The 13938-nt window shown below is 44.2% G+C and overlaps 1 protein-coding gene across 2 annotated transcripts in view; it reads left to right on the plus strand.

Moving 5' to 3' along the window:
- GRID2 (glutamate ionotropic receptor delta type subunit 2) overlaps window positions 1–13938 on the plus strand; it is a 1267968-nt gene that overhangs the window by 278009 nt on the left and 976021 nt on the right. The window contains exon 2 of one of the 2 annotated variants that reach the window (XM_054990367.1): window positions 10320–10475. In XM_054990367.1, coding sequence (XP_054846342.1) covers window positions 10320–10475 — 156 coding nt within the window. Of the gene's footprint in view, window positions 1–10319; window positions 10476–13938 lie in introns of those variants that run through there. The other variant, XM_054990368.1, reaches the window with a different exon arrangement.

Raw genomic sequence — 13938 nt, forward strand, 5'->3', positions numbered from 1 at the left:
CCAAATCTAACCTGCCACAGCTAGGGCCAAGCCTCTGCTTAGGCCCTTGCACCCCACAGTTAGCCTAGTGCCAACCATCACCCTTGCCGTCAGTTACCACAGAATATTGTGTTGCCCTTCACCACAGGTGAACACCGACACCTCTGTAGAGGTTGGCAACTTCGGCCCTAATGCCAGGAAAGGGCAAATAAATACCCCTCCTGCTCCCAAAGCCTTTTAAAGGGCCATTTTGGCCTTATACCATGACCCCTGATAACCTCTGTAGAGGTCAGCAAATTCAGCCTTTATGCAGGGGCGTGGCAAATAGATGCTCAGTCCCTCCCGACAGCTTTCTCATGAGCTCTGTTGGCCATATGCCTAGCCCCAACCTAGTGGGTCTCAATCTTCCCGCCACACTGACGCGGAAGCATTGCAGACCAAGGTCATCACCACCCAGGTGAATGACCCTTCCCGCCACCATGACGGGGAAGCACAGTAGACCAAGGTCACTACCATCCAGGTAATAACCAGAACGTAAGGCGGAGGCGCACCTCCCCTCAAGCCATCAGGCCACTACTTGCCTGGGCGCTGCAAGCCTGTGTGAGCCTGTAAGGAAAGGGCCATGCCCTGCGAGACAAGGTCAACACCACGCGGCGAATGACCAACATGTGAGGCGGAGGTCCGCACCTCCCCTCCAGCCATCAGGCCACTACTTGCCTGGGCGCTGCAAGCCTGTGTGAGCCTGTAAGGAAAGGGCCATGCCCTGCGAGACAAGGTCAACACCACGCGGCGAATGACCAACATGTGAGGCGGAGGTCCGCACCTCGCCTCCAGTCATCAGGCCACTACTTGCCTGGGCGCTGCAAGCCTGTGTGAGCCTGTAAGGAAAGGGCCATGCCCTGCGAGACAAGGTCAACACCACGCGGCGAATGACCAACATGTGAGGCGGAGGTCCGCACCTCCCCTCCAGCCATCAGGCCACTACTTGCCTGGGCGCTGCAAGCCTGTGTGAGCCTGTAAGGAAAGAGCCATGCCCTGCGAGACAAGGTCAACACCACGCGGCGAATGACCAACATGTGAGGCGGAGGTCCGCACCTCCCCTCCAGCCATCAGGCCACTACTTGCCTGGGCGCTGCAAGCCTGTGTGAGCCTGTAAGGGAAGGGCCATGCCCGGCAAGACAAGGTCAACACCACGCGGCGAATGACCAACATGTGAGGCAGAGGTCCGCACCTCCCCTCCAGCCATCAGGCCACTACTTGCCTGGGCGCTGCAAGCCTGTGTGAGCCTGTAAGGAAAGGGCCATGCCCTGTGAGACTAGGTCAACACCACGTGGCGAATGACCAAAATGTGAGGCAGAGGATTGCACGCAGAGGCCCTGTCACTACCCGATTGGCATCCTCTTGGCCTGATGAGCCACCCAGAAAATCATGCTGTGTCCACATATGAGGCTTCAACACCTCCTGCAGTGAATCACAGCATCTAAAAAGAAAAAGAAACAATTAGACACAACTCTTTAGAGTGTCAGCAGGGGTGCACGTATGCCCAATACACTGCCTACTATCACCGACCTACTCTTTGGTCCCAGATAGCCCAGTGCAGTTGCACTGCTAGGACTCATCACAAGGGCCCACCTGAACAATTGTGCCCCCACTGTCACTGATCCATCTTGGACCACCTAATATGAAGGGTCACTGAATCAGTCTCAAACTTCAGATCCTGTGCCCTCAGTGCACACCCAGACAGATCTGTGAGGGATTGGGCCACCAGCTCACTCCTCTCAGAGTTCCGCAGAAGGCCATCAGTGACGTTACATGAAATAGTGCAGACTCAAATCCTGATAGGCACACCTTTTTCCAAACAGAGCCTAAACCCAGGCTGCAAGTCTGTGTGAGCATGTAAGGAAAGGTCCAGACACTATGAACCAAGGTCATACCACCCAGGTGAACAAACTGAATGTGAAATGGAGGCCGCTCCACCCTCCAGCTCACAAGGCCACCCAGCCTATGCATGCAAGGGCCATGCCCCACAGCCCAGGTTATTACTGCACATGTGAATAACAATATGTGAGGCAGAGGACAGCTCCTCCCCTCAAGCACACTGGGCCACCCAACCTATATATGCACGTCTGTGGGGCCTGTAATAGAAGGGCTGTACCCTTGGAAATTTCAACTCATTACCCCCTGGTGAATGACCAGGAGTGAGGGAAAGATCCTCATGTCCCATCAAACAGAAATAACAGCTGGCCATCATGTTCCTTGTGGCTAAGTGCAGTGTCAACCAGACCCTTCCTTAAGGGCTTGGGTCATCACTGTGCAAATTCTCCAGAATCTAACTTTCACACCAACCATTAACATCATGTAGCCCCAGAAAATGCCCAGGCCAACATCAAACGGGGAGGTTTACTGGTGAACCTAAAGGCGCATAAGCTGCCTGATGACTGCTACTGGCTACAAGGCGAGCCCCTTAATTTCAACCCCACCCCAATAACTGTGGGATATATCCACTAGCCATAACTCCTACAGACCAACCTATGCCCCAGCCTAGAGACCTCCATCTACTTAGACATAGGTGCACCGTGTGCTGGGGGCTATAATATCTGGTTGCCCAACAACCACAGCCATCCCTGAAGGCCTAGCTCAGAGGAAATCTGAGGGCAAGCTGCCCTGTTGCATCTGCAGTTGAGACTGGGTGTTGCTTTGAAACATAAATGCCAGGACCAGTCTCTGGAACCCATCTCAAAATCCTACATGATTTGGATGAAAGGGTTAGGTATGGGCATCGCTGCCTAATTGTCCACGTGAAGTGTGCTGAGGGGTTATCTAGTTCCCTCCCCCACACCAACTGCCAGGAGGATTGGAAAATTCCAAGCATATACGGTGTATAGTAAGTCCCCCATTCTGACTGGTAAATGGGCCACTGCTCAGCCCACCAGCGCCCCTGAACTAAACTCAGAGCTGTTAAGCCCCAAGGCAGCAGAAACTCCAAGGAAACTCCACCTCTAGGTATCAACACCCTGGAGACAAGGCTCAAAGCCCAGCCAGCTGCTGAAGCTCCCATAAAGGAGGCCGGCTGGCAGCTGCCTGGTCCATGTACAGTAAACCACCTTAACTCTAATTCACTGTCTCCCTCCTCAGGTCTACCTCATCCTTCTCCTCCACTTCCTGAAGAGGAGGGTTAACCCCCAAACTGCTGCTCCCTTTATGACTGTCCCTTTATAACTGAATCAAGAAATAACTCAAGACGCCACTATAAAACTCAAAGGCAATACCCAAGAGGATACAACCCAGGAGTCTAAACATGGGTGCCTGGATACTGTTGCCTGACCCCAGGAGCCCCTCCAGTGGACTTACCTATCTGCCAGTCAGGTTCACTGTCACCCTCACGTGACTAGGTTACAGCAGCCTAGGCCAGTTCTGCTACCAACGTCAATTGTGCTAAGGCTGCAAAACTGAGCAGGGGTAGGGGTTTACAAGCTACCACCCTGAGCATATAAACGCTTGCTAAGCCAATAGCAATAATATGTGAAGCAATTTGCCTTTCAGATGACTGCAAGCCATCCCCTACCCCAGCCTCAGGCAGGCCTTCACAGCTGTAGCTGTAAGTACTTTCTCCAATACAGTGAAAACGTTGGGGAGGAGGGGGGCTAGATAAACTAGAGGCCTGCAGGGACTGAGCCTAACCATGTTTCAGCCCTCCTGACTGATGGACACTGATAGCCCAGTATTTCCTTGCCACTTCATCATCCTCAAAGGTTAACTGTGCAGGTAGGGCTGCTTTGCAGGATACATATTCAGTGACTGTTTGCCCTTAACAGGGCTGCTAGCCTTTTTATTTTTTAAATTTATAGTGGCATGATGGAAATGTACAGTAACACAATGTACTGCAGTAACACATACCCCCAAAATGGAAGCCCAAACACTGTGTAAACTGCAGAGGCCTCTATAAAATGGCTGCCCGTGCTAGGCTAAGCAGGCCACAGGATGACACACTCAAAATGGCCACCCTAGCAAAGCAGAAGTTGTAGAAGTCTCACCAAAATGGCCTCCACTGCCAGTAAGCAGGAGGCAAATCAGACCATATAAAACCCACACTCAAAATGGCCACTGCTGGAGCTGTGCATATTGTAGATGCCTTCACAATAAGGCTGTACTGCCAGGAGGCCAAGAAGGCCACTGATGCCACACTCAAAATGGCTGCATCCAATTGAATAAACTGCCAAGCCTTTTCACAAAATGCAACCCCCTGCTGCCTGAAGGCCTTAAGCCAAGCTATTGCTGCTAGAAATACTCCCTCCCAAGTAAGTATAAACAGGGGGGGGGGGAGGAGGAAAAAAGACTAGACAGAGGAGGCCTACCAGCATCCACCCTGCTAAGCCAGGAGCAGTAATGTAACCCACCCCTCAGATGGCCACAATTCACTCCTGCGGCCTACAGAAAAGCCTATTGCTGTTTCTGCTGAAAGTACACCCTCCCAACAAAATAAGGGGAAGCAGAGCCTAATTAGGCTAGAGGCCTGCAAGGACTGGATATAACCCTGCTTTAGCCCTCCTGACTGATAACCAACAGTCCCCAAGTGTAAATAAGAAGAGGATAATACTACTACTACTACTACTACTACTAATAATAATAATAATAATAATAATAAAAAACTCTGCCAAACCACTGAGCCTGGCGCTGGGCCCTGGCTCTCCTCCTGTTGTTTGAAGATATCAAGCAGGGGACTATCACAGCTTTCCCCAAGAAGGTAGCTATAGCCACCTAGCCCTGAGGGCCTGCAGTAAAACAGGCCTCAGAGGAGCTCGCCTGAGAGAGCTTGATATATGCTCTGCTCAGGCCGAGCTTTCAAAGCTGACTGAGCCCTACAGAGGCGGAGCCACCCTCTACAGGGCCAGGCCCCACCTCCCAAAGCCTGGATGCCCAGGAATGTAAGGCTGGTCTCTCCATCCGTGCAGTGAGGCAAAAGTGGCACCCAGCCTAAGCATGTTTCACATGCAGCTGGGTGTGCCATCTTGTTGGTAGTTGTTGCTGTGGTCAAACATTTCATATATATAAGGAATCCTTATAGCCAACTGACACAATCTATTTATATTTAATAATGCAATTCAATGGCATGGACTTTTCTAAGAAAGAAAACACCTAAAAAAAAGGTGTAAAGTAGTCCTTCCCTCTCCCCCCCATTTGAGACTATAATTGTGGCCTTATAGATAATGAGTCCTATATAGAGCGAGAGCTGATGTTGCAGGTAGTATATGGAAATCCATTGAGGTGAGCTTTTGTTGCTACAAGCTGAGTCTTTATTCTCTTTGTCAACATGTCGAGTCACCTTAATACCGGTGAGGCAAGGTGCCAGACGTGGGAAGAAAATATAATAAGTGTAAAATACTACTCTTGCAGTCAAATAATTTACGACTGACTTTAGAAAACGACATGGGCTGTGATTGGTTTGCTGTTAAGCTGTGACACGAGAAAAAAATACTCCATTCTGCTTCACCAGCAGGAACGGAGGATTTTGGGTGCAGAGATAAAGGCTTTCTTTTTCTTACTGCTGAGCTTTAAATGGAATTGCTTGAAAAATTCTGAGACAGACTTAGATGGCACTGAAACTAAACACCACCCCCAATTTTGCTTCCAGCCAACAGTGCAATCCTTAGAAGAGTTACACCAGTAGTAATTGATTTCATTGGGCTTAGAGACTGGAATAGCTCTGCATAGGATTGCACTATAAGTAGGAGGTAGTGACGGAATGCTGCCACGTGAGTGCTCTTCCATGCCATCTATTTACCCCTCCCCATGTTGTTCAAAATACCATGGAGATGCTAGCCGTCTTCTCTTGGTGGGGGAAGCCCTAGGAGGCCCTTGCCACAATCAGATGTTTAGGCACAGGATCCCTGTTGCCTTACTGACTTGTTTGAGGTACAGCGTTCTTGCAGAAGTATACAAGTCCCTTTTGGGTGCTTCTGGTCTGATGTCCACCTGCATAAGATTGACATTGGAAATGAGGTGGTGGAATGAACTGTACCACTTCAGGCTGCAGGGGGAGGATAGTGATGTCACTAGATAAAATATATCCCTGCAAATTGAAAACCATGGCAGAAAGCAAAATTAAAAAAGTATAGAGGGGTTAGGAAACATTCTAAATGGAAATCCATCACCTGCAGTCCTAAGTGGCGTGTTCTGTTTTACCCATCTCTGCATTCATCCTCCTCATTCTCTGTCAGGTGTAGACCAGTCAGGGGTCTGCAGCTCTGAGGTAGGTTACCTGTAAAGATTCTGAGAAGGCCCGTGTTAGCAATGTGCCATCCCAGCTTTAGTTTTGGGGCTGCAAGGCTGTTTGGGGTTTTATTTAAAGTATTTTGTCTGCCTATGAATGATTTCCCTCAATTCCTTTCAAACTTCAGAAATTAAAATTATTAAATACTAGTATTAATTGTAGACAGAATTCGGTGGTCTTGTTCAGTTGCAAAACTTAGCATTATTCATGCTTACTCGCCCTCCCTTGCTTTTTCTGTAAAGCCCAGAAATGCATAATTTGCAGTATAAATAACTTTGTCATTTCAAAAAATCCCCGGTATTTATCTCATAAAGGAAAATTTGAGGGAGAACTGGTTTAACTTCTTGCAAATTCATTCTCATCCATTCTTCTTAGGCTGTTTCTTTTCCCCTGTGGTCTCTGTCCTGTTATTTCTAAGTGACTTCATTGAGAAATGCTTGGAGAATATTTGAGCATCAGAGACAACTCTGTTCCTGGGTTTTGGTGGAAAAACGAAACCTCTGCTCAGCAAGCACAGGGGAAAAGAAAACCTCCTCAGCAGATAGCAGTGAGGTTTGCATAACCCATGTAGAGAGCTAATACCTATGCCAGGTCCAATACAGTGTTTATATCATTACTTTAGAAACGTGAAACATTTATGCTTCAGGATAAATACAACAATTTGATTACATTGGTGGAAAACACAAAGCCTTGAAGATATCTCTGTGGTCACCAAAACAGTTGAGGAGAAGCAGAAAGCTATTGCTTCCTTGCCCTGTAACTGAGCCCTCCTTCCAGCAACATCAGGACTCATGCTTAGGACAATAATGCAATATCAGCAGTTTGGAAAACACATTGTAATTGGATTCACACACTGGAACGAACTAACAATGTCACTGGGGACAAGGAGCAATCATATTAAGCAACATTCATTAGAACATCAAGTGGATTTTTAAAAAAACTGCAGAACACTTGTGATCCATTAGAAGAGCAGGTGTTTGGTTGGATTAGTCAAGTGCATGGTGCGTATTTCTCTGTGTGTGCATGCCTGTTTTCCCACACCTTTCTGTTACGCTGACTTATTATATTCTCTTTACAGCCCTGAGATTCTCTCTTCCGAAATTAGTGGCTTGTAGCTTGCAATAAAACAGCTTGTGATCGATTAGCTAGCCTAAGGACTACAGAGTTTCAATTTCCATGATTTTTCATGCTCGGAAATTAATAGCCCCCCCCCCCAAACTAACGTATACTGCTTGTGTTATGTTGGAGAACTCTGATAAGCTTCATCAGGTAAACGACAGAAGAGTACTTGCTTAATAAGTCTATTATCTGCATTCATTGGGCTGCATTGTCACAATAAGGCCGTTTTCACACTGCCACAGAACATCGCGGCGAGCTCCCAGAATGACAGTGTCTTCCTGGTGCCAGGAAGACACTGTCGTTCCGGGAGCTTGGCGCAATGTTCTGTGGCCGGTAAGCAGTGTGAAAATGGCCGATATATCAAATCCAGGCATCAAAGTTTGTTACAGTACAGGACTAGGAAGAAAGACATAGAGTACTGTGAGAAACTGTGGAGACTTCACAGGAAATGACTTTTTACCTGTAGATAGAGCATAAGGACTCTGTAGTGGGGACCTCTTTCCCACCAGCAGTTGTAGGATTCCATAGTTCCATCAAGGAGTTAAGTAAAACCTCTCCGTATGCAAATAGTCTGGCAAAATGACAGAGAAATGAAGGAGAGAAGGAGGGCAAAAGGTGTGTTTTCAGCTGAGATATGCAAGGAAATGACAGGTTATTGATATGGAGAGGACTGAAAAAGCTGCTCCAGATGGAAACTGATGAAAAGGAGAGAACTCCTAGGTCAAAGAGGGCAACGTTTGTGTAGGGAAGATGCTGGCACTGAATGAACAGGTCTGACAGGAAAATTGATGATGGAAAAGAGGCGATGTTAATTTAAGTCAGTGAGGTTTTCTGCATGTGTGTGTGTGTGTGTGTGTGTTTTAATTGAAGATGTGTCTTAGAACACACTGCTAAAGGGTGTCCTAATAATAGGGTTGTTATGGGGGGGATTCCTTTTTCAAAAATTTTCTTTTGTAGATACAGTAATTTGATTCCTCTTACTGTCTTTTCCTCTTTCAAAAGAGGAATTCTGTTTGATCTAAACACCCTTCAGCATTTTTAGCCTCACCTACCTCATAGGGTTGTTGTGAGGATAAAAATGGAGACAGTACGGTATAGTGGTTAGGATATTGCACTGGGCTGACTCCCACCTCAACCATGGCAGGTTCTTGGGTGACCTTGGGCCATCACATACTTCCAGTCTAACTGACATCAAAGGGTTGTTTTGAGGACATGTTGGAGGAGAAGAGAGAGAAACTGCTGGGGGAAGGGGAAGGCAGCCGTGAGAAAGAGGGTAGGAAATGTCCTATCTTTTATATAACTCTAAGAACATCCCTGAGCTTTAACCTCTTGTGACTCATCATCATAGAGGGCTTGTGTGGTGATGCATGACCCATAAGGTTCCAAAGGCATATGAAAGGGAGTGCCTAACAGAGAAGAGGGAAATAGTGTCAATGGAACAGCCCCAACATTTTGTACTTTGCCAGTGTTTTTTTTAAAAAAAAAACTTTAGTGAACATTTTCCATGCCAGCTTTTCTGTTAAGTCAAGCCATCATGGAAGCCCTTCAAAGAGTTCTTGGGAATGTTATTGGAATTGCATTCTTGTCATGCGAAGGAAATGTTAGGCCAGTTATGATTTGCCATTGCCTTGGTTAAAACGAGTCTGTGCCCTAATATGTACCCTGCAGCTGTATATTGCATTGGATGAGAGCCAGTTTGGTGTAGTGGTTAAGAGTGCGGTACTCTAATCTGGAGAACCGGGCCTGATTCCCCACTCCTCCACTTGAAGCCAGCTGACCTTGGGTCAGTCACAGCTTCTAGAAGCTCTCTTAGCCCCACTCACCTCACAGGGTGATTACGGTTGTGAGGATAATAATGACATACTTTGTAAACCGCTCTGGCATTAAGTTGCCCTGAAGGGCAGTATATAAATTGAATGTTGTTGCTGTTGAAGTTCATTAATGAACAGGGGGAAGTTCATTAATAAACAGCAAGCTGTTTTTCAGGAAAACATATGCCTTAAATAACCACTAAGCCACCCAGTTTCCCCAGATAACAGGAAATATCTTACCCAGGGTGGCCCAGAGCGGTTCATGCACATTTTTTAGTGGCATAGAATGGATTTCTTCTCATTTTGGTTAACAGCCTCTGAACCCTGTCCTCTTTTGCATCTGTTTACCCTCTTCCGCTTTGTTCCATTAAATGCACATCAAACTATTCTCTATTCAGTGAAACTTATGCTAGGTAAAAGGCCTCAAGATCACAAGCTTTAGAGCTCCATCCCCTGTGATGGTTGATTAAGGATCACATCTTCTTCTAAATGAGGATGCAACACCTGTACAGCACCCCATCGTTGTGCCAGAACAGGAGTACAGCGTAGTGCCTTTGTACTTTTGCCCTTGCAATGAAATGTAGTATGGCCATCAACGACACTTGCACTATCTTACAAAGTTTTTGCACACTTAATAAGACATATTTTCATTATGGGGTAGGCAGTTACAACAGATAGCAGAGTAGACTTGCAAGATACCACCAATTCGATGTTGCCACAAGCTACTCTTTCATATGCTTGTACGTCTTGTGTAAGATATTGGTGGAGTTTTCCAGCTGTTGCCTTTCATTGTTAAGTTATACTCTCAGATTGTCATTTGGAGAAATTATCCTGGTCAGCTGATCTGCTAATAGTTTCTCCAAGGTTATCCTGGCCATATTCCGTTTTTGGATCATTCGTTATGCCATAATTTCTACAAACCAACCCACTGACGCTGTTTCATTGAAGTCAGGAATCTTCCTTATTTTCCCCTAAGTTATCTTAAAGTCTTGCCTTGCTTTGAAGATACTCTTCAAAGATACTCTTAAATGCAAAATCGTGGTCAAATGGATAAATGGTTAACAAAATGTGCCAAATAATGCAGTATTTGCTATTAATACTTAATATTACTTTTAATTATTCTTTGTCCTCCTTTCTAGGAGCAATATTTGATGAATCTGCAAGAAAGGATGAAGAGGTGTTTCGTATGGCAGTTGCTGACCTCAACCAGAATGATGAAATTTTACAGACAGAGAAAATCACAATTTCTGTGACTTTTGTGGATGGCAACAACCCATTTCAGGCAGTTCAAGAAGGTAGGGTTTTGAGTGCAATATATTTTCCTGGCTGCGTTTCACATTAAAGGAACAGAACTCTAGATTTTCCATTGCTGTGTTTATCATCATCATTATTATTCACATAGAACTTATGGAAGCTCACTTCTGCAATTATTACTGCTTTTAAAAATATTTTGTCGAAGGCTTTAAAAATATTGTTGTTGTAAATGGTATATATTGGATGCTTGCTTTGGATTGAGGCTTCTGGCTGAATTACTATGGCAGATCTCAAATTATAAGTACTTTGTCAAGTGGTGCCAAAATCATGGTGGCGAGGAATATCACATTTTACTTTTAATTGTATTATTTAATTAAGGAGTTTAAAGACAGAATGAATTCTATTTGTCTATAGAGAATTGAATTCATACAACTTAAAAACAAGAACAGAATAACAGACGTTCCTACAAAACTAGCTTTTTCTATACCGACAAAAAGGGTTTTCATAATGCTAAATTTGAAGGGATTTGGCGGGGTGGGTGGGTATTTGTTATGTGAGTCAAAGAATGTATTGGTGCACTTATCCCACATAGCAACAGAAAAAATTAGAAACCCTTCAATTGAATCCTTTGGATTATGAAAAACAAACAAAACCATCACATAAATGTGTACTTTTGAAGAGATTTGTTTCTCTCAGTAATTCCCCACCCGCTGTTTTGAAACACGTGAGTGTGCTTTACATGGGATCCCTCCATTTCTTTGTTGCAGAAGTACACACCTATTGAACTTAGAAAGAAAATGTTTTTTCTAGTGTTCTTGGTAGGGGGGTGGGGAAAGCTAAAAAGCATAAACCAAATGTGAAGCTTTGCTGTGGTACAGTCAGTGAACATGTACAAAGCATGTAAAGTGCTTTGTACACATGTACAACCATGTAAAGTGCAATCAACATGTACAAACATGTAAAGTGCAATCAAATCACCACGTCTTGAATAAGTGGTGAATTGGTCATCTGATTGAACATTTAGATTTCTGTCCAGCCGGCAGTGATAGCAGTTTTGTGGAGCTTTGGACATAGGGAACAACTCAAGGGCAAAGTAAAGCCCTGACCATTTAAGATACTGAGTGAATATGGTGTACAAGGCCAACCACTAATGTGCTAAAGAAGAGGACGACAGAAAATATATTAATTCTGTATCAGAGGTGCGTATTAAAGGCTTCGGCTGGGATGGATTGTACATTTGTTTGAAATCGCTTGAGGTAGCGCATGAAGTTCTGAACAAGTACCTTAAGACCATAGCAATAACATGATGAAAATACAGTTGAATTGCATTAAAAAGTTACATTTCAAAGGACTAATAGTTAGCATGCTATATACCAAAATTTAGTTTGCTGCAAATGTGGTAGTTGATGGCACGCTTTGTTGGCTAGATAGAAGTAGATCACAACTACTTGGTAATGTCTATGGCACTACCAGCTGCTGAGCCCAGGTTCTGAGCCTCATAGTTCCATGAACCATATGGAAATTCTAAATAATATAATGGAGTCTACAGAAGCCGTGTTCTTTGTGGTTTGTACTGCATTTCTTGTTTCAACTATAAATATTTGTTTCAACCGTAGATAACCAAGGATACTTTATAAGAAGTTTCATAAGTTACTGTAATCTCTTCACAAACTCATTCTATTCTGCCAAGTGGTCATCCTTTTTCAATCTTCTTATATAAATTATTATGCTACCCTGAGGCCTCCTCCTTATCTATCTCAGGATATCTTACTAATATTCTGTATCTGAGTCATGAAACTTCTCTTACGCAGGTGAATGATTTTCTCTCCATGAACTAGGAAAGAAATTTCTTAGGAATGACTAGAGGTGGCCTCAGGAGACATGTGCATGTATTATAGAGTACTGGAGTATAAAATTCAATTGGTTTTTTTTATTAAAAGGAATTCTTTTAGCCTGGAACATTGTGGGGAAGTTGTGAAGTTTAACAAGAGTCTGTGGAGGATGACTCACATGTTCAAGCAGTCTCTTGCATTAGAGAACACAGGACTTTTAGAAAGCATTCTTCATCTGTAATGGCCCATAAAAAGATCCAAGTTTGGAACACATCACACATACTATTGTGCTGTGACAACTGAACGACATAAATAAGACCCTTCTGGGTTTAACTGGGAACTGTTTATTTACAAAAGTATCCAGAAGATTCAGGAGAAAACATACACTGTACAAACTCATTACTGAGCTCTGTATCTATTTCCAGCTTGTCCTTTTAAGGACACAGTTTTGTCCTTTCTGTGAAAACATTAGCTGACTGCAATTGAAAACTGCCTGTCCTTTGCTGACCCATCATAAAACACACTTTGGAAAACTCTAGTAAGATACAAGATCAACAAGATCTAAGTTACCCTAGAAGTAAGTCTTACTTTGCACAGTGAAGCTTACAGTCAAGTAGCTAGGGGTATTATTATAGTCTTACAGTGCAATGCTAAGCAGAGTAACACTCTTCTAAGACTTAGGGCCAAGCTACACATGACGAATGACACTTGAACGGCAAGTATATTTCTCCCTGTTCACTTGCCCTCCACTCAGTCCACTTGCCGTTCAAGTGTCATTCGTCATGTGTAGCTTGGCCCTTAGGTATCATTTGTTTAGGATTCTACTATTAATTTCCTGTTTAGTACCTTGTACTCTCTGTGACATTTTTTCCCTTGTTCTTGTACTACATACTACTTCACAGAAAAGGCTTTTACACACACACTCACTCACTAATCAAAGAGAGAATTGGGAAAGTAAATACATGAATCTAGACTTTTCTTCTGTGTGCCAAATTCAAATGATACCAGGAAGGGTGCCAAACCTACCATTGTTTCAACAGGGAAAATTAAAGAACACCTGCCTCCATTTCTCTTTCCTCAAATATAAATAAGTGTATGATAATTAAGGAACCTCTTCTGAAATTTCTGTTCTTGTTGGCCTTATTTTTTGTGAATTGAGGCCAAAGGTGTCTCTACAGGGTCCGAAGAGCTAACTAGGCTCATATAGAGACCTTTTTGGATTAGTAATAAAAGGAGGAGTGGGTTGTCTCTGGCCAGCATAAAGGTTGTTTTTGGGATCTGCTTGGACAAAAGCGATGTGGGACAGGGGCTATAATAATGAGAGGAATTGGCCACAACTGAGCAAAAAGCCAGCTGTATCCAACCTCATGTCTATAGTGATTTTTATCTTCTTTGCTATATCACAGACTGCCTTTGAAATTCCTTTTTGGGGAAAAAAGTTTGCTATGGGGCTGTTTTTCAAGACAAGCAAGCCTTAGAGACTCTGTATACTCCTGAAACTACATGCCTGATTCTGTCTGACCATATCAGGGCACTAGATGACTGATGAATTAATATGACTGTTAATTCCTCAGTAGCCCTTACATGGGCTTCATGAGATGATCATAAGATAGTCTGGGTAATGTATAGACACAACTAACGTATCATTTTCTGCATCTCAAAACTACACATC

Source organism: Eublepharis macularius, chromosome 10, assembly GCF_028583425.1.
Source record: "Eublepharis macularius isolate TG4126 chromosome 10, MPM_Emac_v1.0, whole genome shotgun sequence".
Lineage (NCBI taxonomy): Eukaryota > Metazoa > Chordata > Lepidosauria > Squamata > Eublepharidae > Eublepharis > Eublepharis macularius.